We start from the raw sequence: 25,651 nt of genomic DNA, 5'->3' as shown, positions 1-25,651 counted from the left end.
CTTAATGGTGCAGTGTGTAGAATTAACAGAACAGACTTGGCGGAAATGTAATATAATATTCATAAATATGTTTTAATTAGTGCATAGTCTCATGAAAATAACAACCGTTGTGTGTTGCGCTACATAGGGAGCGGGTATGCTTCACAGAGGCCGCCATGTTTTACCACCATGTTTCTACAGCAGCCCAGGACAAATCAAACACTGGTTCTTGACCTGTCCCATTTTGGCTTTTTGCGTTTTTCGCATTTTCGCAGCCACGGTCTTTTCCACAGAGGCCTCCATGTTGCACCGCCATTGGGGGAGATTCAGCTGGTTGCGATCTGTAACCTCACCGCGAGATGCCACTGAATTCTACACACTGCACCTTTAAATAACATTATGGTATATATTTGTGTGGTAGCATATTTTGGATGCTGTACTGTGGACAAGGTCTGAGTGCAAATCATGAAGAGCCACGTCATAAGAATAACGACAATAATACTTTTACTCAAGAAATATGCCCCCCTTTGCACAGTGATGAATTTCATCAATCTCTACAGTCATTTTAGAGTAAGAGTAAATTTAGTCCATTGATGACAAATCACAAGGCATTCAAAGTGTCTATATAATTGAATTAAATATATCATAAATTTAATTTTTGGCATGGGGATGCCAAATTCACTCACAGCTGGAGAATTAAACAATTATTACGATAATTGTACATTAAGTACAATGTACTTAGTGTACAAGTACACTAAGTACATTGACGCATGAGGTCGCCAATTGATTTTCATAGCTCTGGGATTTTTTCAAGAAGGTAAATATCAGTTTTTGTTATTCTACGTCAGATAAATTCCAAAACATCCTAGCCCTGATTTACACTTGTAATCAGTGTAATCCTCCAAATGTCCAGTAAGTATTGCTATGTCACCACGAGGGGCAATGTTGCCAAGGTCCGAGGTTTTGGAACTGGGCTGCTTTTGAATTGTTGAATTTGTTGTCCACGGGTTGAGTGGACCGATTTTGCATGCAAATTACAGGAATAACATGTATAAATAAAAATGGAAACAATAATAAATTGGGCTGGGCATGATGTATGGAACGGTATGGAACGAAACCATGCGTAATGGGGACACATTCTCGCGAGGGTCCGCCCCCCACAACTACACCGGTTTTGTCACTTAGATCTGGCAACTCTGGCTAGGGGCATGGATGTTGCTATCTGCCCCTGAGCAGGCATCTTCAATAAAGTATGTTTTAACATGTTAATTGTAGTTTAGGTGCGATACGGAACAGGCATGGACACATATTGTTTGGTTAATGTGAAATACACTTGTTGGGAAAGGATAGAGTCATTTTGAAGTCATGGGTTTGGTGAAAATTATTAATTTTTTTTGATTGTTTGCACTAGCCTAGCATGCTGCAAAAGTCAGCCAAGATGGTGGGTCATCTTACATGCGGATTTCACCCCCTCATCTGATGCTGAGTTCTGTGGAACTCCAAACTCAGAAAAATCCTACCTCCTATTAGGAAAATTGCAACGCAACGGCCATTTAAGTCGGAATTTTGGTGCAGGCTCCAGTTTGCGGCGATAACAGATGTGACGTCACAGCAACATGGTGGCCTACATCATTAACGGTGAGGTAAAACTCCATCTCTGTTTTTTATTTGGAAAAACATCCACAGCGGATCTTAACGCCGCTTTCCTTTTAGCTCCTGAGCAGGTGTTTTTAGAATACACAAGCCTGTCAAACAAACAGACATTTGCTTTTGGCATCCAGTGGGGAATACCGATTTGTGTTCTATGTGTGTCCTCATGCATCTCTTATCGTCTTCACCCACAATCTCACTCCACAGACGGGCTCAGGACAAGGCAGCCAATCCAGCACTCAGGATATAAGACACTTACTTTCACTTACTGTGAAAATATGCACGTTTATTAAAGCCCAAGCAGGGAAATAGGATTTGAGGACCATGTCACTGCAAAATATAATATCTAATATTTAACTGATGTTTTGTAAAACATATTGCCATGATGTGAAAATAGTTTTGGTGCAAGTAATTTTTTTAGATTAGATTAGATGAGATCAAACTTTATTGTCATTTCACAAAGTACAAGTACTGAGAGGACGAAATCAGTTTAGCATCTAACCAGAAGTGCAAAAGAAGCAGTAAAGTGCAGCATATCTATGAAATACAAGTTTATGAATAATATATAAATAGAGTAAAAAGTAGTGGGTATGGATTTACTAAATATGTACAGTATGAACAGAATTAACAGTATTTACAGAATGGATATGGATGCACTAAAGTACATACATTAAGAGCGGTATTATCAGTATTAACAGAGTGGGTATGGATGTGCTACAATATTGCTACAGTATTAACAGATTGACATTAGTATAGTTGGTTGTATAAATATGAAGTTAATCACAATCAATGAATAGTTAGTGTTTTCTCAATACTTCAAATGAAATCACAAGAGACTGATTATTAGATCTTCACCGAGAGCAAGAGCCTCTCACCTTGGACTCAATGAAGAGTTCAGGTATTTATTTCAATGTCCAACATTCTGCATTAAGCAAATGGCAAATTCCAGCATATTGGACACATATGTAAACACACATTTAAACTTTTTTGTTTTTGTTTCTAGCTTTCAAAAAAGCTGGTGCAAATTGAATATATTGTGTTTAACATTTATAACATGTAATATTTATCAGTTAATCTTTACTAAAATTACACATACTGATTATTTTCTGTTTGACTGCTTTAGTTTGCAATCCATATATGACAGCATTTAAAGCAGGAAGAATTATATGGCCCATTACTGCAGCTACCTTGCTGTGCTGTGACAGTTGAGGAAAGCGGTGCATGATGACAATAATGAACCCAGACACCAAGAGCATTATGTAGACCGCTAAGTGTGTGGTGCACGTCTGCAGGGCTCGGCTGTTCAACACCTTGTTCTTACTGCTCACACACACCATGAGGATCTTCAGATAGGTGAGAGATGTAATGCCTATTGAGGAGCCTAATAAGACCACCGTGTAGCCCAGACCGTAGATACCATTAATCAAAATACTTTCGCAGGAGAGCTTGAATAAAGATGCATTGTCACAGAATGGGTGTAATATGACTCTTGTGCATCGAGACAGACGGACGGACAGGCCTACAAGGACTCCCACCAAAAGAAATATCACTCCCCAAGCAGCGACAGTCAGTTTCAACACCATGTACTTAGTCATTATGCTGGAGTAGCGCAGGGGGTTGCAGATTGCCACATATCGGTCAAAGGCCATGACCATCAGTACAGTGTGAGATGTGCTGGCATGTAAATGGACACAGAACGCTTGAATGACACACTCAATGTAACTGATGTAGCGGTATGCACTTGGTGATAAAATGTCCCTTAATAAATGAGGCACCACCACCGTTGCACCCAAAACATCATTGATACTCATGCTGCAGAAAAGCAGATACATGGGCTGGTGAAGACTTCTCTCCCAATATATCAGGAACATCAAGCCGATGTTGGACACTAGGATGAAGATGTAGATGAGGAGGAGGAAGGTGAAGGCAGGAAAGGAAGACCGCGGGGTGACATTTAGGCCTTCTAGAATTAGGACGTCCTCATTGAATGTCTGGTTCTCCATCATCACCAGGGTTCAATAATCCTGGAGAGAAAAGGAAACAGAGAACTCTGAGGAACTTAGAAACTTACATACGTATAGTTTTCTAAAAGGAATAACAAGACATCTTAATGCGGCATTATTTAAATGAATTAAAAAATATATCTGTTCAATTTGCAAATATTTTATTTAAATATACGGATAAGATCATTTGTTCTGATAATTCTACTAAAGTGGTATATAAAAAAGGAAGATATATACTGTATATCTCAATATAAAAAGAAAAACATCCTGTTCAAATATGCTCAGTTATATAAGATCATTATAACAATTGCTGAGGCTCAAAGCCGTGAGCACATTTGTATCCACTGTCTGGATACAGCCATATTAGCCATTTGAGAAGTGAACTCCCCTCCACAACAATAGTCACTTTTATTTGGGGGTGGCGCGTCCCAGGTACTCTTGGGTGTGTTACATCAGTTGCGGTTTTGAAACCAGGTCTATGTTCACCAGGGAACTGCTGTTTGTGTTTCGCTTTTTGTTGTCATTGATTTATAATATTTTCATATATATTGGTGGCCAAAAGGTTCAAATTTAAGGTCAAATTTGATGAAGACGCCCTTTGGCGGGGTATGAAAAGCCCCAAATACAGTAGGTCAGTCAACCCACAAAGTGCTGAAAGGAAGTGACGTATGACCATGTTGTATGTCTGAAAAGCCTAAAGTATGCTGGACGATAGTACACACGTAGGATGTAGAGCGCTTCTCAGACGCAAGGAGGGTCTAGTGTACTATGACATCTCGGCCTTCCTTTGCCGCGAAGTTGGCACCACTGTTTAGCCAGGAAGTGAGGTAATATCTGGGCAAAATAAACGTTTATTGACACATGCAGTGTCACTTGAGGGTGCACAACAGTAATTGTGTCATTTAACCATTAATGGGCGTTAAAAATATATTGAACCGTTTGCTGTACCAACATTTTTTTCATTTTTTATTATTTTATTTTTTTTAAATCACAGCACCCTACATCAAATGCTTGGTGGAAATTGGTTTGTGCATCGACACCTTTGCATAGGGTATAGAAAAGAGGTGTTTTGGGTAACTGTAGCTCTCGCAAACTCACAGAGGTCACAATGTCTCACAATTTCAACTACACGTTGTGTTCATGACCCCCTGTCCTGGCCCCTGGAATTAATACCCGTAGAAGCTCGATTCAGTGCTTGTACTGACTTCAGCACAAAGGAGAGATCGGGCTTGTTTTTTACCTCCACCATGAGTGGGTGATGTTGTCAACTGCTCATTGCTCACAAGATAATATTTGTATAAAGAAACTTTTAATGAACATTAATCTAATGTAAGTATGCCATGGAAATCCAATGTTCTTTTTATTGTATTATAATTATTTCAGTTATATTTTACGAACTGAAATAATTTTGATAGAAGTCAATTATTTTTGTGATTAACACTTTGCATTTATTAGCCAAAATAACTAATTTAAGGGAAATAAGGCAAAAATAATTTTGGGATCCACAGTTGGCATTCTTCCAGCTAAATAAATAATTTTGATTCTTGTGAGGATTCCATTCACGACTCTTCTGACTCGTTCACCGGAAGTCCTCCCTCACTCACTGTGCGTTACACAAATTGAACAATCTTTTTACAGGGTAACTTGCTATGAACCGAATCTCAAAAAAGAGCCCGACCATTCATCAGTAGTACTTAAAGAAGAAGAAGAAGAAGAACAACAACAACAACAACAACAACAACAAAAGGATGTCTGGCAGAATACATGTGTCATTGTGCAGGTAATGATCAGTCCAAATGTCCTCCCAGTGACCAACAGCTAATAGAATAAGAGCAGCAGTTTGGCTCCAGGGATGATGATCCAAAATGATAATACCAATTACTGTCAAATGTCACTGAGACACCTTACAATAATAAACAGTTCACCAAAACAAATCACCAAATGTAAGTCTGCTTTTAAATGAATGCAGCATATCACCCTTCTCACTCCCATGATCTTTCGGTGTCTTCTTCTCTATTCCAAGTTCAATCATTTAATTCAGTAAGTCTTAACTTTAGTCGCGTGACCATTCCTCTAAAGGTTAATTACCATGACATACAGTGAATACCTGTTTTGTTCTTACCAGCCCACAGTGGACCTCATTAATATGTTTCCCCTGTGACTGTTAGAAAAAGCTCTCATATCTGCAACCACTGTTGCATTAGGGACCAGTGTTATTCTAGCGGTGTGACGTCTGGGGTGTAGATTTATGAAACAGAGGCCACTAGGGGTATATTTCTCCCTTGGGAGTTCAACAAGTAACAAACAGTTTGCTGAAACACATGTCGAACTAAGGAAAACATTACGGGACTGAGATGTGGGTATGCATCACCTACACCACTCTAATAGTAGGGGTCCAGGCCTACACTTTACAGTACCTTACTCATGTTCATTGGAAGGGTTTACAAAAGGAATGTGGGGTAGGGACATCACCGGAAGGTAAAGTATTGATAGAAATTCATATGAATTACAGAAGATAGGGCTTAGAAAACATGGAACAAGATGAAAGGATAAAGGAAGAAAGTCGCAAATGAAAACAAATAATGAACCTTATTACTAGTTTGAAATGTGTACATGAGTTCAAGTTTGAATCTAACAGCTTTTTGCCTTTACTGTACCGAGTCAGGAAATTGGAGGTAGAGAGTGGGAGAGCCATGCAGCAAAAGGCCCTGGGATTCGAACCTGGGTGGCTGCAAGGTGTCTTGCCTATATGGTACACGCACTTGTTGAGATAAGTGGCGATTTGTCATGTGGCCAACATTATTTAATGTGCTAACTTAATAATTATCCGTTGAAACTCACAGCTTGATCATTTTTAAGAAGAACAATCTTTAATCGTCACACAGCACACCACATGCTTTGGATGGTGGCTGGTGAAATGAGGCCTCTGGGGACCTGGTGATAAGTGTCCATCGCTGGTCAGACAATGATGGTTGCGTGTTTTTGGTGGGGGTCCTTACTGACGTTAGGTGGAGGAAACCCCATGTGAGCACGGGGAGAACATGCAAACTCCACACAGAAAGGCTCCTATTTGGGAGATAACTCACCGGAGCACGGTGCCAACAGCGCCCCAGGCGGGAATCGAACCCAGGACCTTCTTGCTGTGAGGCAGCAGTGCAATGCACTGCACACACAAAAAACCTTTTATGTCGGGAGTCGTTCTTCATGTTACTCATATGCTTCTTTGGGATTTTCAAAGGCTTATTTGAAGTATGGGATGGTGGATGACGGTATACATTTGGGAAAAACCTGATCAAATCGATTATTTGCGGCCAGATTTTATTCCGGAATGACAAGGACTATATTATGAGCTTCCCACTTTCGAAAAAAAACCAAAAAACCTTAAGGACAGAAAGAACAAGTTTTTTTAAGGCATTTGAATTTATTTTTTTATTTATATTAATGACTTAATATTTATTTTTCTTGATTGTATGATGGGTGTGACCTGTGGATGTTCATGATATGAGGTCATACCTTAGTGAATAGTTTCAGACTCTGGTCAGCATGGGGGTGGGGGGGTCATTTATACACTTTCCATCAAAACAATATTTTCATAACTTACTATGATATTGTAGTGAAAACAAACTGCACATGTTTAAACTGGAAACACATCTCAACAATTTCATGGGCCTGTTAAAACCATACATGTACTAGAGTAGCAACAATAAGTTGCATGCCTCATATAAAATCAAAGCAATATATAGGCTGGTACCATGAGTTTGCAATGGCCAATTCCAATGCAGATTCTTTAAAAAATAGAAAATTGCTGGAAAAAGTTGCTCTTAAATAGTTTGGGTTTTTTGAGCAGATATCTATAGCATAAAGTGTAGAAAAGAAAACATTAAAAACATCCATATGTTGCGGTTTTGGAGGATCCGTGTTCTCTGTAAGGCCCAGGTATATTTAAAGTGGTTGAACAAATAATTCTCGACATAAGAACTCACACGAAATGTACAAATTGGGAGTACATTCATCTTTTTCCTATCAATTGTTACTATTCAAAGTTTATTTCAACACTTATATATATATATAAGTGTAATAATGACTCCTGCATCATAATATCAGTGGACAGGTTTGTTATTTTTTAACCCAGGCCTTAAAATTGCAATGTTCCTTCCCATCATTAATCACTGTTGATAGCACTACCTTAATGAATGCTTTACTATAAAATATAGTAGTTTACAGAACTAATTAACAAAGCATAACATCGGCTCTGAGTGAAAAAAAACTCAACGTCCTGTTTCTAGGCTCTGAGGTTGTACCAGGATGTACCAAAAAAGAGCAGATTTCAGAAGTGCAAAACAGTAAATAAAACCCCGAAATACCTGATGAAATGCAGTTTTCTAGTAGTATAAAGACTGTCTAAACATAATGTGGGCTTCCCGTTTTTGAGAAGGATGTTTTAAGGCTTAAATGTTTTGGACTGCATTTAAGCGCGGCGAGAAGCTGCAGCAGTTATAAATGATGGGAATCAACTTTTTTAAACATTTTGAGGTTCAAAAATGGTGCAACTATTCTTTAAGTGTTCGCCCGTAACCCAAATGCTGTCATGTTGTTACAGCCACCAGCTTTAGGAGAACGGGTCAAAAATATTAAATGGGAAGGACGCTTTAAAAAAGTTGCACTGGAGCCATGTATATGCATCGACATGGTACAACATTCAAAAAGTATAACTCTAAACAGAAACAAAATGTCCACATATTTGTTTTGGTAACATTATCCCTTAAATGCTTCCTGGCCTCATAAGCTCTTGGGCTTGTCCAAATCATTCTTGTACTTCTGGTAAACCACACCCAGAGTGGTGAAGAAGTTCCCCATGAAGAGCACCAGGTAGGAGCAACCACACATCACAACCTGAATCAGAAGAAGAAGAAGATTAAATCTTTTCAATGGTTCCTGATTCTTGAAGCAGGAATAGTATGACCAAAGTACATATCCAATCCACTTTCTCTTTACAGTATACGTAGACTGTTAGTTTGGGGGCTTTTACAGTACAATGAAGAATGGTTTGTGGTTTGGTGTGTGTGTGTGTGTGTGTGTGCGCACGCTATTTGTGTATTCTTAAATAATGAAGTGCAAGGAAAATTTATATGTACATCACATCTAACAAGACAAAAGTTGACAATGCAAAACTTAAAAAATGATGAATGGCTCTACTGTATATTTTCCTATCAAATCTTTATGTAGTATCCAGATGTGAAAATTCTTTATCCTGATTTATTCAAGGCTGAATAAAGGTAACACATGATGGAGTCTGAAAGTGCACTAACCTGCCACTCCTTGCATTCCGGGAGCTGGGCCATTTTAAAGAGCGTTGTGCAGTTATAGAGCTGCCAGAACTGTAAAGCAGGGAGAAGTCATCTTTGATATTTACAATAAAAACATAAGTGGTTTATCGACAGGTTTTATTCTGGGAGATTTTTTTTCTTTCTTAACTTGATTACACAGTGTAACATCTTTCTTGATCTGTTCAAATTCACACAGACTGCTCTGTGGTCCAAAAAACGAAATAAAAACGATGCTCAATTGAGTGCCGGATCTTGTCTTCTATGCATTCACAGACATCATCTGACTAGAAACGTGTGTTAGTTATCGTAACAGGGAACACCGACCTGGAAGCAGTTTGCTTCAATAATCAAAAAGGAAGGAGATGCAATGAGTGCGGTTGACTACGCATTTTGACCAGGATTTTCACTGTCTGCTTCTAAATGTACCTAGTGTTTGTCTTGAAAAATGGTCCAGATGTCAAGTGGACATACATAACCACCAGGCCTGGCTGAATACACCCAGCATGGATGGTGGCAACTCAGTGATACAAAAACAAGTAGTGAACAGTTTAGGGAAAGACACTCACATGACCAAAGAACAGGAAAGGAAGGAGGAAGGTCAACCCTCTCCACATCCACGACTGAAAACCCTCTGAAAGAAGACAGGATGTAAAGGGAGGGTGAAAAAGTAATATAATAAGGTGTGAGGTTGTAAAGTAAAGTTTGTAACAAACAGTATGAGTGGTAAGTGTTTGAGCTGGACAGTAAAGCCTCAAATTGATACCGCAGTATATGTTGAATATTGGATTGTTTACATGTCACAGTATGTTTTTTTCTCAGAATTTAATAAGAATATGATTCAATCAATTATTGACAGTATTGCATTGTATGGATTTGTAAAGACTGATTATATAATTTGAAAAGACATACTTAATGACAGATCTTTGTTGAAGCTTTACATTTTTGTAATAAGGGGTTAACCTGCAAATGCATGTCATTGGCTCATTGTCTGGCAATTTTTCATACTGTGGATGACACTAGAATGCAAGGAATCAAAGCTTCTGAGACTCATATTTCTACTCAAGCTGTCTACATTGTACCCACCGACTGTCAGGTCCATATTGTGTTTCTCCCCCAGTGTTCGAAGCCTGTAAAGGCAACCACTCTGGTAGTAGTATTGGAGGAACTGGACAAAGCCTACTTTGCGGAAAGAGATGGAAGCCGTATGGCGGTTTGGTTTAAATGTTTTTTTATTTGTTATTTTGTTGATTATGGTACGTTAGGGGTCGGCACACTTACTTTGGTATAGACAGTATGTTAGGAACTGATTCCTGAACATCTGGTAGAGGGCACCCTCTGGCCTGTGAGAGAAGCAGATGTTTTGTGGTTGAGAATGGAGACCATCCAATCCCTCAACTAATAATCCAGCTATTACTGCATTTTAGGACATCGGCGAATTAGTGGGTAAAAAATGACTACTTGAGTGTTTAAAATTGTGTGCTAGCAGCAGTGGCTCAGGAGGTAGAGCAGCTTGTCTAGTGATCGGATGATTGCCGGTTCGGTCCCAGACTCCTCCTGGTATCTTGCTCAAGTGTCCCTGAGCAAGATACTGCTTCCGATGAGCCTTGCATAAATTGTAAGTCACTTTGGACAAAAGCGTCTTGCTAAATGTCATAGTAAACTTGATAAAAAATGAAGCTCAGAAATGTTTTTTTCTTTCATAAAACATTCATGTATTTAGCATTACACTGTAGATACAATATGTAGGGTAATGCACAGCAATAAAATTTAATATTTAGCCAGAAAATCTTGAAAATTAACAATACGTCATTATGGTGTGATTAAAGCAGCCACACCTGTCTTGCCACACCCCACTGCCGCCGGATATTCGCATAGAACAGAACAATTGAACAAACTTGAACAATTATTAACAAAATTCTGAGTTGGGTACAGCCCTAGTTGTTTTCCACATTTCATAAATTTTGTCATGTATTTCTGCCTACTAAATATTAACTTGGAGCAAAACACTCACCATGTTAGCATGACCCCAGACAGGAAAGTTGACACATAGTGATGGAACACCCACCACCCCTTAATCCTGAGACACATCAACACAGACAATGTCATTAAAGAGCATTTAAATCCTTATATGAAAGTGTAGGAACATCACCAGCCACATGCTGAACACGGGTTATTGCAATTGTGGTATCTGATTGGCTGAAATCAGTACCAAGTGGTGACACTTGCAATTTTTTCTGTGTTATAAGCGTCCGATAGCATCTTTCAGCAATAGCAACTGTTCTGTTAAAATATTTTTTCAAAGACCTTGAGGAAATAAATCTTCTTTTTGAAATGGAAAGATCACATTTCGGAAACAAGTGTATATATATTTTTTTAACATATTTTGAATAACAGTAAAGTGAGAGAGGCGAGATTGAGATGGTTTGGACACGTGTGTAGGAGAGATGAGAGTTACATTGGGAGAAGGATGCTGAGGATGGAGCTGCCAGGCAAGAGGAAAAGAGGAAGGCCAAAGAGAAGGTTTATGGATGTGGTGAGGCAGGACAGGCAGACGGTTGGTGGAAGGGAGGAAGACGCGCAGAACAAAAGGTATTGGAGGCAGATGATCCGCTGTGGCGACCCCTAACGGGAGCAGCCGAAAGAAGAGGAGGAAGAAGAAGAAGAAGCCCCTTTCCCACTTGCACTAAAAGTCATAAATCTACTGGCAATGTTCCATATTAGATTAATGTGGGAACAGGAGCCAGTATTGTCTTTCTTCTTAAAAATGCCACTCAGAACCCAGATGTGTCTTTTAGAGTTAGGGGTTCGTGAAGGGACATCTGGCACAAGGGTTTTGCTTGCCCGTCGACGGCACCTGAGAGGGAACGAGCAGACAGGGAGAAGTAGAACAGGTGGAGAATGTTCCTTCTCCGGAGGCAGAGAGTGTAGGAGCCAGGAAAAAAAACGAAACAGATTCAGATTGTATGTCCGTTGCCGACAGATTGTCCAAACGATCATATCTACACTGGACATAGTGTACTAACCTTACGTACCATGTCCATAACAGTCATCTTCTGGGAATATACTCCATACAGAACATTTCCATAAAGATTGCCAATGTGTGATCACTACCTCCTGCCTTTGCTGGATATTTTTAATCCAGCAATGTGACAAATTTCATGTGGGAAAGGGCCATTATTAAAGACGGTTTTTGCAACTGCCGCAGTACATCAAAATCATAATGTTGGCTACAGTAGGTTGCTTTCACTCTAGTAAAAGTAAGTAAGGACCACCTGTAAGTGTTGCATTATCAGTTATTATTTCTGTTTAATATAAATTATAGAAAATAATGTCACACCAGACCTTGACCCGTTGCTGATAAGAATACTCTCCCGGATGGTCAGTGTGCAGTAATACCACACCAGCAGGAAGTTGAACAGTGCATCTAGAACTCTGAAAGACAAAGATAAAACAACCGAGAAATTATCTGTGGTAACCTACTGATTTAAACTTGAATTAAGGCAGATATTTGTTTAAGAAAAAAAGAAAAGGAAATAAACCGTTTTGTATTTTTACATATATCAGGGGTTGACCCTGAACTTTCTTTTAAGCCCCACATTAACTACATCGTTAATAAAGCTTATTATTAGCTTAAGTATTAGTGCTTTGTGGTGATCCAAAATGTGCTATACACTGGATGCAAGAAAAAATATAGCAAAAAGATAAATATTGCCCATTATGGATCATGCTGACATACAGCTGATATAACATACCATATCTATACCATAACTGCAAGCTCTAATCAGAATCAGAATCAGAATCAGAAATACTTTATTAATCCCAGGGGGAAATTACTAATGTGTACACTAATACACGTGTACACTAATGTGTACTAATTACTAACTACTAATATGGTTTATAATAGATTTTTCAGATTTGTGTTACGATGTAAATTTCAAGATTCAAGAGGTTTATTTGTCACATACACATACGTTCATACATATATGCAGTGAAATGTCTTAAAAAAAAAAAGTGCTGGTGTGTAAAATCTCCGAGGGCCACTCTGGATCCACCGATAAAAAGTCCAAAATTTAATCTTTAAGGGAAATTTTTATATCCACGAGTGCATCGTGGCTGTAGGAGATCACTCCCGATGAGTTTTTGGTGGACATAGTGATATAAAACGGATAAAAATACTAAAATGCGCATAATCAATGAGAAGCGCCTGTGCAGGCAGCTGCAATGGGCGGGGCTACGTCACAAAAAACATACTCAACTTCAAACATGCCATTGCATAATGTTTGATGCCCTAAGCTGGAATTTTACATAATTATTTTACAGAGCAATTTCCACAGATTTCAAGCGAGATTTCAAGTGAGTTGTTTTTACAGTTTCACATGTTTCCAGGGAAATTGGCAAAAGGGTATTTACAACATCTCTTCAGACTGGAATAAATCGTTTGAAATTAATGGAAAAACTGAAAAGTCATGCTTTTGATGACTAGTTTTTAAATTAATATGCATACACATCAGAATCCTGAACATCAAATATGCCTATACTTTTGTAAGTGTAAGTACAAGAATGGAATTATGTTAAGTTGGTGTTTGTTATGTTTCCGTGTCTTGTGATAGATGATAGATGAGATGATTGATCTGGTGCATTCCTTATCATAATCTTAATCAAAATAATATACAGCCTTATGCCCCATCACATGGGAAACACAATATGGCTGGGCGATATGGCAAAAAATATTATCACTATACATTTTCTCCTATATATTGATTTTTTTTTTCACAATATTTAGTTAGATAATGATGGGTTATTGTTTTTAAGATTATCCTGATAATGACTGAAGCCTGAAGAAACCAGAGGGTTCATTGATGGTTTCAACTTAAGATATTTTACTAAAATCAAAAACAGAACATTTAAATTATACCTTTATATTTATGTATGGAAAATGAACAAGAACATGTTATTGCCATAACACGCTATGAAGGATTTACCACTTACTTTAGGATTATCAGACTCTCCATATTGAAATGGGACATGTCAATACTTGTGCAGCTGACAAATTAAAAATTAATTCTGGCAAATACTGCACGGCTACCAGAGATGCGATTTTTTTCGGATCAGGGCGATCAGGTCTATCCAGTTGAAGGTTTTACCTGTAGCTCAATAAAAATCGGCAGGTGAAGGAGAACAGGAAAAGGATGACGGTGAGGACCAATTTAAACTTCTCATATTCGTCTTTGTAGGCAAATCTAATATGGACAAAATAAACAAAGTGGTGGTTAATGTGGTGCTAAAGGATAGGTTCACCATTTTTAAACCCAAGCCTTACTCAAACGTTGATTTCCCATAATTTATAACTGTTCACAGCACAACCTCGCTGAATGCCTTACTATTTAGAAACTTACCGCTCTGCTGCAGCTTCTTACTATGCTTAAATGTAGGTCAATGGGGCAAATGTTTAAGCCTCAAAGGACATCTCATTTTTTGTAAATGGGAAACTGACATTATTGTCACATGTTTCTTAGTGTAGTTTTTAAAATGATTTGAACAACAGTAATATCACATTTTATTTAGAATTGTTTTGCAATTGCCAATGGCCTGGGTTGAAAAATGGCAGACCTATCCTTTAAGACCCTTGGAATACAGCTATGCAATAGGTAAACAGACTTACTTGGATTGTTTGTTGAGGAGCGTTATGTTAACATTCCCCAGAACCAGACTGAGGTATAACCTGGACAGATTGAACAAAATAAGTGAATTATATATCACTGTATTTTATCCTTCTATCTTTTTAACATGAAATGAAAGTAATGTATCTGGGGATAGATGTTATTTTTCGCGTAAAATAAACACAAAAGGTAGCAAACAAGGTAGGGCCACCTAAAGCAGTATACAGTTGCAAATGTCTGTTAAGTAAATCATAAGAAATACAAATCAAAACATTTAACACAAACAAACCCATTTTTTTTTGGCAGGAAGGCTTCCATCTCAAAGAACACATTTGGTCTGTCTTTAATGGAGTCCTCGATTTCTGTTATCTCGTTCTTTTCCGCTGGACTTAACTTTAATAAATGGCTTGCTTTACATCTGAAAATGGGGGGAAACCGATATCATAAAAGATTTCATCACCGGCAGTATAAGTACTTACTTGGAAATGAACAGGGGCTAAAGTCAACTGTGCTTAGCAGTCAATACACTTACTCTTCTAGTGAAGCAGCTAGTTCCTTCAACTTCTTCCTCTGCCGTGCAATTGCGTTGGAACAGCTGTCTTGCAGTTTTGTGACTTCATCAAGTTTCTGTTTGTAGAGACGGTGGGTTTCCTAGACAGACAGTGCCAAACAAAAGATATTTTTTAACAAGCCAGAAAGTTTGAAAACATTATGTTTGTTGTTGTTGGGGTGATGAGTATGCTTCATGATCTTCATTTTTTCTATCTAGATAAATTTGCTGACGTGAATACGATTATTGAGCTTGGTTTATTTTGTTCGCCAACAGGTCTTCAACCATCTTATTTAACTATCTTTAAGAACTGGACAATTAATGACAAATCAAGCAGTAAAACTACACCAAAATAGGCTGAATAAAAAAAGATCTAATCACAAGTGAGGTGTGCTTCAAAAATGCTTTTGGGACATTTTTTTTATGCAAAATGGTGGTTCTGTTAGAAACATGTTCAAGATAAGATCATCAGTGTAAGCCATTGTCTTCTCTATAGGGAATTCTGCTTTCAAGCATATTCCTTACAGAGAAACTGAGGAAATATCTTTGCCAAAGCTCACAATACTGTATTATGGTAAGGACAATATCTATTGTCTGAGCTACTAGAGCCAATTATCTAACGCTGCCAATTTAGTGCTTAAAAGTGAGTGCCACACTCTATATCAGCCTTTATACTGATTTATAAATGTTGTTATATGAGACTGGATATCGTCTGGATCTGTGATTATCGTAATATCTTGACAACATTTTTATTTATTTAAATTACATAAAAATGTTCATTCAAATTACTCTGTACACTCTATATCGAGATACTCCGATATTATCCACCGTCGGGAAATTTGTCGTGATATTAAGGACGATAACCTGCATTCAGTATTATCGTTATTGGTATCGCGATACTTCGTTATTGACGGTTATAGGTATCGTAACCAGCAATTGAATAAGTATCGAAGGATCACGGCCGGTATTGTGTAATTTAAATAAATTTCTCTATTAAATAACAGGTACACACTCGTAGTCAGGTCAGTAAGGAAGGAGTTAGCAACCAGTTTTAGTGGACTTCACTTCTTTAAGACTTCGCCTGACTTGAGGGTGTATTCTCCGCCCCCCACTCCGGATCCTGTCTACACTGGGACCCGGAGGTTCCTCACCTGAACTTGTTGATAGTCCTTTTCTAAATCCTCCCATTCCTGTAAACACTCGCTGAGACCAGTTGGGTTGAACAACATTGTTATTCTAGTTCTTATTCTGTGGGGAAAAGACTACGAGCTGTGCAGCGCAACAGTTGTTAGCTCTGTTGTCCTGTCCTCGGCGTCCTGTCAATTTGCGTTGCCAGATGGTGTTGGCATTTCCAGCCCAGTGACTGCTCAAAACTCGCTTCAAAGCCCCTTAAAAGTAGCCCAATATGTTGTTATTATTTTTTATTGACATGCCTTAATTATATGTTTTGGATAATTCAGAAATGTTGTATAGTAGTAACAATGACTGTAGGTTGTGTATGGTAAATAACTCGTCTGATGAATAGTCGACATCATTCGGCCTCCAAATGGGGGAAGCCCCTTGAAACTGGCAACCTGGTGCAGCCAAGCGAGACTGTATTGACAGACCAATCAAATACCCCGGTGACGTTCTAAACAGCTCACTATTTTCGCATCCACCAATGAGAGCGTTTAAATGGCTGCGAGAGGGACGATCTCTGTATGTTTAGTTCATATGCTGTATCCCGTTGAAGTCACAGCTCATAGAACTGCAACGTCGTAGGGACGGCCATTCGAAATGTGACGGAATTGCAAGTGGGAATTTGGGGCATATCGCCCTGCAACACGACGACACACCGTTGCACAATTTGCACGGGTTTTCACGTCTAACCTCGATCTAAACGGCTCTGTGGCTTTTGTTATTTTCATAAGCGCTGAATAAAAACTGGATTTCTGATACGCATCTATCCATGACGTTACCGGTGGCTGGAGCGGCCAAAACGGACGAAAGACTCGCAATGCGATCTCGTTGAATGTGACGTCACTAAATAAGTCCTAAGCGAATATTAAAGGGAAAGTCAGCTCAAATTACGTTACAATATTTATAATGATCTCGTTTCGGGTGTCATCATAAAGAAATCCTTAAAAGGTTTGCTGTCATTGTCAAAGCCAGCTCAAGTTACATTATACGTGTAACATTCATGGTGAACATTCATGTTCACGATCCTGAACAGGATTCCATTGAAAATTACAGCAAACCTCTTAAGGATTTATTTATTGTGACACTTGAAATATGACACTATCATGAATGTTATAATATAATATGAGCTGATTTCCTCTTGTGGAAACGGTTCTAAAAAATTGGGACCTATTTGCTGACGTCACATTCAACGAGCCTTCATTGCGAGTCTTTCGTCCTTTTTGGCCGCGCCAAGCACCTGTACCGTAACACCACGGAGAGACGCGCGTCATGAATACCGGCGGCGGCTGGCTTGACCGGGTTTTTGCACATTAGGGCTCACCCGACCGCGGTCTAGCTTCAGGCCATCTCTACCTAATGGTGGAAAAGAAGTACTGTCTACTTCTTAAAGTACTAACACCCTGAGAGCTGGTGCACAACCCCAATGTTCGGACTGATATTGGCTTCTCACTTGGGCTACATGTATGAATGGAGCCTCCCCCCCTCAAGGAGTATTTCAAGTGGTGCATGGCGAAGGCTGATGTCCCACCAGTGTTGGGGAAATATCAGCGGAGCCCTCATTTCAATGTCAACCCTATTCACAAAAAAACAATGTATTTCACAATAACTAGACTTCGAAAAACATGATGAATACTTCTAAGTGCTAAGTCACACGCTGGGAGCCTTGACAAGCATTTGAACATCAGCAAGGTCACCTTTTAGTCATATTACAAGTTAACCATGACGACGATTACTCGTTACAACAAAAAGTATTCGGAGTACTTTGTAGCGCGTTACCCCTGATACACCCGATTAGCGCTAAGGACGGAGCTGGCACGCTGTACTGGTGGGCGTTTCAATTCCATACTGGGACACGCATCTTCCCAGTTCCCTAAAAAGATTTGTTCACCGATTCGCGAACGCTTTCCGGTGAGTGTCGTTCTTGCAGTGGATTCGTTCAGTGAGCCCCCACTGCAGGGAATCTGCTATCTTATAACGACGTTAAAGCAAGTTTGACACTCACCTTAGTTGCCCCCCCTCCCCAAATAGGACACAAGTCAAATACAATTCCACGTGGACCCCCCCCCGTCATAAATCATTAACACCTAGGTGACATAAATCCATCAAAGTGTCTGGTTGAAAACCTCTCAAAACGGGTGTATACATAGGATGACGATGGTAAACATGATGTTCACACTTCTAAAAAAAAACAGGAAGAGCGATGAAAACCCATCAATGTTATAATATAGTATAGATTCAAGATTTAAGAGCTTTATTCGTCACATACATATACATACTGTCATACATATATGCAGTGAAATGTCAATGCAACGCACCCGGTGATTACACACAATATGTCCTAGACTGAACACAGTAGCTACCTAAGAATTTCTACTTGACTAACTAACTGATTCCTAAAACGTAATGCAGTAAGTCGAATACTATACAATAAAATAAAATAAAATAAGAACTCAAGGGTAAAGCAGGATGGGGGTACAAAATAGATAAAGGGAATATGCTTATGTATATGGGATAGACTTGTGTACTTGTGTATAATTTATCTTAATTCATCTTTTCATGAACATTGATCACAGGTATTTGCTCAGTTCGGGCACTTCATTTTCTCACTGTTATTATTCTTATAGTTTTTACCGTTCATTCTGTTTTTATTGCTCTGATTGCTTTAAATTATGTCTTAGTTGTGTTTTTGTGGTCTTTCTCCAACCCTGACTGCAACCAAATGTCCCACCTAGACGATGTGTTTTATTTTATTAAAAAATTTTCATGAGCAACTGTTAGCACTGCATTTTCCCTCGGGATGAGCAGGGAGGGACCTCCACGGGCCCCTGGGTGATTAGGCTCAAAGGGCCCTCCCTGGCCCTCCCTTGTCATCATATCATGTTATATCGTCACTACTCCTTTTTTTGCTTTTCTAAAAAGCTGGTAATTCTTGGTACATTTTGCACAAGTGACATGTTTTTGACATGCTTCTCTTTTTATTTCTTTGCTTTTCGTAGCCCCACTCGATTACATTCCTAAAGATTTCCTCTTCACAACTCAAGTCTAAACATAGTGACTTCTGTGTAAAGTAGGCCACTTGAACAGTGTTTCTAAAAAATGTTTTCTGCCATGGCACCTTTTTTTTTTTACAATTAAATAATATAAACAACATCACAATCAAGTATAACTGTATAAGTGAGAAGATGATTCAGTTAATTCTTGATATCTGACTCTCTTTCTCAACACTGAAGACAGTTAGTATTTTTCCTCTCTTACTTCCCTTATCTTTGTGGCTTGAAGAAGCTGTTGAAATAGGAATGCATAAGAGGCTGGTCCACACTTTGAATCGTCACATACTATGTAAATTTGACCCGTAAAAAAGGCCAAAGAAATGCTTAAAGTTCTTTATGTAAGGCATAAAAGTTCAATAAAATCATAGAAATAAAAAGCTAAAAGGAGGTTGAAAATAAAAGTACAATGAAATGATAGAGATAAAAGGTTAAAGTGCCATTTCAAACAGGCCTACATATATAAACATGGTACAGGTCTAAAAAATCAATGATAGAAATGCAAAAATGGATCTGTCGAATCATAAATAGCATGGAAAAAAATAACAAGTCACATTTCAGTTCTTTTGGATGGGTTGTTGTGTCCATGGATTGTGTGTGTGTGTGTGTGTGTGTGTGTGTGTGTGTGTGTGTGTGTGTGTGTATGTGTGTGTGTGTGTGTGTGTGTGTGCTAATGTGGTGAGTGATTAAGACTTTAATTGATCTGCGTGATTGTTTTATTGACAACCAATGTCATAAGTGGCAAAAATAAAGACATTCACTAAATATACAATTTCTAATAGCAATGATATGAACTATACAGTATATACCACCATCGTTGTCTTTAGTCGGTTCTTTAACCCTAGGAATTTGTGTAACGTTAAACTGACACGGAAGATTGTGCCCTTTGGGACATCAATCATTTTTATAATCTAATGAATAGAGTTTTCCTTTGAACTTCAAACAAACGGATAGATTTTTCATGCGCGCAACAAACCGTAACCACTCCACATTTCACAACAACAATGACATGGTGTCACTCTATTTGCACACGCTTCCTGCCATCGACTTTGGCCCTTATCTTCCCTATTTTGGCTTCCTCTTTGCGATGTCGAAGTTCATTTGTCAAACATTGGGCCAGAGACACAGAATCGCTGTCGTGACCTCTCGCTGGGCGGAAAGAGAAAAGAGGGAACAGCGGCGTGGACACTGGGGAACGGTGCCTTCTCATCGACGAATGCGCTCGCTGAGGTACTGTAACTGCCTTCTGAGTTTTTAACACCTCAAGAATATCGTCCAGTCAAGTGGTATGATTTCAAATCCCTCCTGTTGGTTTTGATTTATTTATTCTGCAGACACATCCTCTCCATGCTGTGAGAACAGGCCCCCCACTTAGTGTATTTGACAAGCTGAGCAAGACACTCTGTCTGGATGAGTGTCAGTTTGTCAAATACCCCAAGTGAGGTGTCACTTGTCTTCGGGTTGTGTTCGAGACAGCGTTTTGGGCTCCTGGAGGGCCAGGCAGCAAACTAGCCAGCACCACCCCTCCAAACCTTCCAAGCCACCTGTAGAGGGACCGAAAGAGACGACAAAATGTTTTTTGATATAGGAAGGGAGGAAAAAATGAAGCATAGTTCTATAATGTTTTGCAGATGAATGGGAAATATTGAATGAAATGATATAACATGTTGTTTTTTTCTCAATAAAGATATAAAATATAAAAAAATATATAAAATATGAAAATATATGCATCCCAACAATGTTGATAGAAAAATACATGTATATAGAGGAAAATAAAACATTTATTTGTCTCCATACATTGTTTTTATAGATACACACATTTATTTTTCTCTATTTTCAGTGTTCTGTACAATTCCATTTCCATTTCTTATGAATTCTAATCTAACCCTGCTGTGGTGATGAGCATCAGGTGTGGCAGCGGCTTCCAGTTCCACACCTGAGGGACCTGGCTGCTAATTGGCTGCAGGTGCGTGTGTGTGTGTGGGGGTATGTGTGTGTGTTTGTGTGTGTGTGTGTGTGTGTGTGTGTGCGCGCGCTGTGGATGTCTGGTCTCTGATCTGAGCTGTTGGTTAGACCCTGAAGCAAAGCCATCCTGAATATGACAAATTAATATTCAGCCTCACATCCAGTGTGAGTGTGGTCTGCAACTCCAAAAACCCCATTAGGAATAAAAGAGACCTGAAAAGGGCTTAAAGATAGCATTTAAAATATAGCATTGAAACCTGAAATATTCATATGTATATACAGTTTATATCTATTTATTATATTTTATTACTGACATGTCTAACAATGGAGGAAATTATTCTCTCAAATACTGTATTCAAATTGTATAGCTGCAAAAAAGAGTGGCTGAAGTATATCACGCTGACTCGTAATCTCTCTGCATCACATTTCCTCTTCATGTTTCAAAAGCTGAACAGTAACAATAAAATGGGGGCTGTAGGCTATAGCTCGTGCTCACAAAAAAAATTGTATTGACGTCTGGGTTTAGAATTGGTGTCAGCTCACAAAATGAATTATGATTGTGTTATATTAGTTTGAAATATTTTCTATGGTACAATCTTAGGTAGCCTTAGGCTGGCCAGGTTTTACCGTAGGACCAAGCTTTGGTCTCGTGCAAATAAGCCTAAACCTACGAGGTCACAGCAGGTCACAAGAATATTCTGTTGACTCACACTCTGAATCAGTGAAATTAACTTTAGTACATTCACAGAAATTGTTCAGGGCAGTGAAAACGATAAATCCCTTAAGTATACAACTCAGGTAGATGAAATATTCATGAATCTTGTGTATTCTACAGAGCAAGATAGGACATATTACAACGATTCAATCATTTGTTTTTCGAAAAGGAGATTTTAGGTTGGTTGTTTTTTCCCCATTGGACTACAGTGAGAAGCTGCAGCAGAGCGATACAGTACACAATGATGGGACCCAACACTTCAATAAGGTCTGGGTTGAAAAATAGAGAGAGAAAGTAATTATGATTGTAGTGTTGTCAGTTGGTAAATGCGACCATTATGCAAAACTCACTTTTTCAGTGCTTTTGCACATACATTTGGGTCTCTGATGGACCTGCTAACACACAAACTGTGAAACAAAATAAACTAGTCAGTTTTTAGCAAGCTGCCTGTTTCAGATAACGTGTCCTAAAACACATTACAAAAGGCGTTGCAATTCATACATTAAAAATATATGTATTATCTGTCAAGATGCTAAATTTCAACAATACTTTTTAAAAATAATAATAATAAATGACACTTGGTTATGTGAATGCATGTTCATTTATTTCTGCTAATTGCTATAATTAGTGCCATAACTTTTATTTTTCATGGTGTAAAGCAATTGAGTCAACTTATCTTCTGTGACTACTCTATGAACTACTCTTACTTGGTTTCAACCCAGGTACACTGGAATCCATTGATGCTCCATTCCTTAACCCATTCCTTTCTTTATCTCTCTGCAGACACATGAAGATTATTGAAACCCAAATGATTAGAGAAGGAGGCTTGTAGGCCTACTGCAGGGATCAGAGTTGCCGGAAGGATCTGGGCAAATAAATGAGACGCGTTCTACCTTCCCATGCGCAACTACTGTCAGTCTAAATTTAAAAAATAAATTAAAACATAAAATTGAATGGTAAAACATCAGTGTTTTCCCTTTTCACCTTTTTGAAGACAAGTAGGCCAAGGGAAGTTTCAGCAACAAGGTGACATGCGTCGGTTTGCCCAGTAGAGTGTGCTAGAAGAATATTCTTGAACAAGGCTTTTGTTCTTTCACTGTTCTCGGAAATTAAAAATGTATTTGTATTTGTACTTCCTTCACACATTAGTCATTTGTGCTGGCATATTCGCAGTATACTAAAGCTGTGGAAAGGCTTTGATAAATATTCTCTTTAATGATGTATCTTCATTACAGGTATATGTGACCAGTATTTCATTTTTTATGAAATGTACAACATAGTTACAGTGTGTCACAGTGGAAATTCTGTTGCAAAAACTTGTGGAGGCATTTCGGAAGACTTTTCCGGAGATTGCACATCAGTTCAGGGCTCACTGTTGTGCCACCCCAGCTTTCACATGAGGAGATAAAATCCTCATGTCCTCCTCTTGTGACAACATGTTGAAAATGGTCTCCGGACATCATAATATAATAAGAAGAATAATGATGATGATAATAATAATAATAATAATGATAATAATAATAATAATAATAATAATAATAATACATTTTAATTTGTTCATACTTTTAATTTAGTTAAACGAAGAAACTAAGCACAAAGAAAAAGCCCATCAGCGTACACACACAAAAGCATCAAGAATTAAAGACCTTTCTCAAAAAATAATGAGTTTGTACTCATTTGTTTGAAAATATATATTTTACTTTACTACCGGAGGCATTTGTTTGGGTCTTATTTATATATTAGCACACAGCATTATCCATGTGATTAATAGTTTTAAATGATGTGAAACGTTTATATGAGTATGAATACATCAACAAAGTGAAGTCAAGAACACTGAAAAATCGAAATAATAATAATAATCTTGACATTAAGACTTTGTTTATTATATCATCTCACAAACAGGGTTTACCCTCATTCCAAGTGTTGGAACAAGTGTGACTTGCACGGGATTTATGCGTCTTGTGATCTGCAGCTCCTTTTGACACTGAGGTGTGTATTCTCAGAGCAGCAGCTTGTGATCGCGCCCCTACAGGAGCTGAAAAGTTTGGATCATGGAAGTGACAGGAAGCACGGCAGAAGAGAAGAGGCCATGGACCTTTTGTCAAACTCAAAGCCCTCATGCATATCGATGATAATGACAAGTTTGAGAAGCAGTTTCTTGTTACTGTATATACTGTTCTACAGTATTATTATAACCCACCTTAATGAGAATATTTGTTGAATCTCCGTAGAAAGATTTCTGCACAAGCAAGCAGAAAAGTAGGTAGTTCAGGAGGGATCCTAATATTAGTTGGGTCTCATAATTACTTTCAAAATTAAATTTTCATACAACCTGTATATGAGTCCACAGAAATCTGAAATCTGAACAGACATGATTTTACAGCTCTACATGCTTTTGCTCCTTTTTATTCTAGCTTGTTTTTGGTAGACCTGCCTGTAGCTGGTAGACCTCCTATTCTTGAAAGCTCACTAGGATTAACCCATTACTGGTAGTTAATTACTGTTTAAATATTGTCTCATCAGTCATTTTTGCTCTGTGGAGAAAAATAAATGTCGCATTCTGTATTGATCCTGTATTGAACTGCATCCCACTGATTCACCTGGTCAAATATCGAGGGCAGTCTTCTCCATCTTTTCCAGACTCCACTGAGTCAAAATGCTTTAGCGCCAAGCGACATTAGGGAATCGTCTTAGCTCCAACAGCAAGTTGGCGTTTACACAAACCACACTATCGTGGGTTACCACGCTTAATCCATGCACAATTTTGTGAATAAACCCCCCTCTCCAATGGGGGCAGCATGACCCCACTCATTGTGGATGTTGTGCTCACTATGTCACCTTGACTCATGCATGGAGGATTCTCTGCGAGGAGATTGTTAATTGAGTTAAATTCATGGAAACCCAGCCGGCGACGATGGAAGAGATTCAAATAAACCCGGCGCTGAACTCACATAATTACTTGTCTATAGTGGCTGCGTGGTGGAACATCTTCCCTTTTCACTCTTGTTTGCCCGCAGTTCAGCTTCATTAAGAAGCTTTATTTTTAGCACAGAGGCACGTCTGTAAAAGAATAAACGAGACAGCAAGAGGAATTTTTTCCACACTAAATATTTATGCAAAGGGACATTTACAGTGGTTTGTTGCATGCAAACGTTAAAGGACCGTTATACACATTTTACATTACCCCTGACAATTTTCCTGATGAACGCTCACATTTTTAGATTTTTTAATATTGTCACTATGTACCTTTTTCGTTTTGTTTTTTTTCGGGTTTTTTTAAAAGACGACACAGAAGTGCAATAGCTTTAACATGGAATTAAGCACAAATTACCGCACAGTCTAGTAACTTTGACAAACACATAGAAATGGTGCCTAAAAAGTGAAAAGGTCATTGGTAGTGTGTTGTCAATAAAGCCAAGGAGAAACAAAAGCAAATATCCATAAAATTAGATCACATTTTAATGATCCCCTTTGGAAGGTTCAGGTGAAATATCAGGCGTCTACAACTGAAACTATACAATGTACAAATTAAGCTTAACAGTAGTCACACACTGAACTTAATTAAACAATATATAT

General features: G+C 38.5%; 2 protein-coding genes across 3 annotated transcripts; both read right to left on the bottom strand.

The window, feature by feature from the left end:
• Window positions 1-2,699: 2,699 nt before the first annotated feature.
• Window positions 2,700-3,632, bottom strand: LOC307240407 (olfactory receptor 52N5-like; the record flags this gene model as incomplete). The annotated part of the gene is made up of 1 exon (XM_080014191.1): window positions 2,700-3,632. The coding sequence occupies one exon, from the start codon at window positions 3,630-3,632 to the stop codon at window positions 2,700-2,702; it is 933 nt and encodes a 310-aa protein (XP_079870317.1).
• Window positions 3,633-7,046: 3,414 nt separating this feature from the next.
• On the bottom strand, window positions 7,047-16,471 carry LOC307240523 (transmembrane protein 120A-A-like). Of its 2 annotated transcripts, none has more exons than XM_080014327.1 (12): window positions 16,321-16,471; window positions 15,152-15,270; window positions 14,909-15,037; window positions 14,622-14,681; window positions 14,104-14,199; window positions 12,302-12,391; window positions 10,971-11,036; window positions 10,238-10,299; window positions 10,043-10,138; window positions 9,526-9,590; window positions 8,942-9,010; window positions 7,047-8,525 (listed from the first exon to the last, which is right to left on the bottom strand). In XM_080014327.1, the coding sequence occupies exons 1-12, from the start codon at window positions 16,396-16,398 to the stop codon at window positions 8,412-8,414; spliced, it is 1,044 nt and encodes a 347-aa protein (XP_079870453.1). In that variant the 5' UTR covers window positions 16,399-16,471; the 3' UTR covers window positions 7,047-8,411. The 2 variants fall into 2 exon arrangements, with proteins under 2 accessions (XP_079870453.1, XP_079870454.1); XM_080014328.1 differs by having other exon boundaries at window positions 10,043-10,135.
• Window positions 16,472-25,651: the final 9,180 nt, after the last annotated feature.

Source organism: Zeus faber (assembly GCF_960531495.2).
Source record: "Zeus faber genome assembly, chromosome: 14".
Taxonomy (NCBI): Eukaryota; Metazoa; Chordata; class Actinopteri; order Zeiformes; family Zeidae; genus Zeus; species Zeus faber.
The sequence above is the reverse complement of the archived record's forward strand: the minus strand, read 5'-3'. Positions and strand labels throughout refer to the sequence as shown.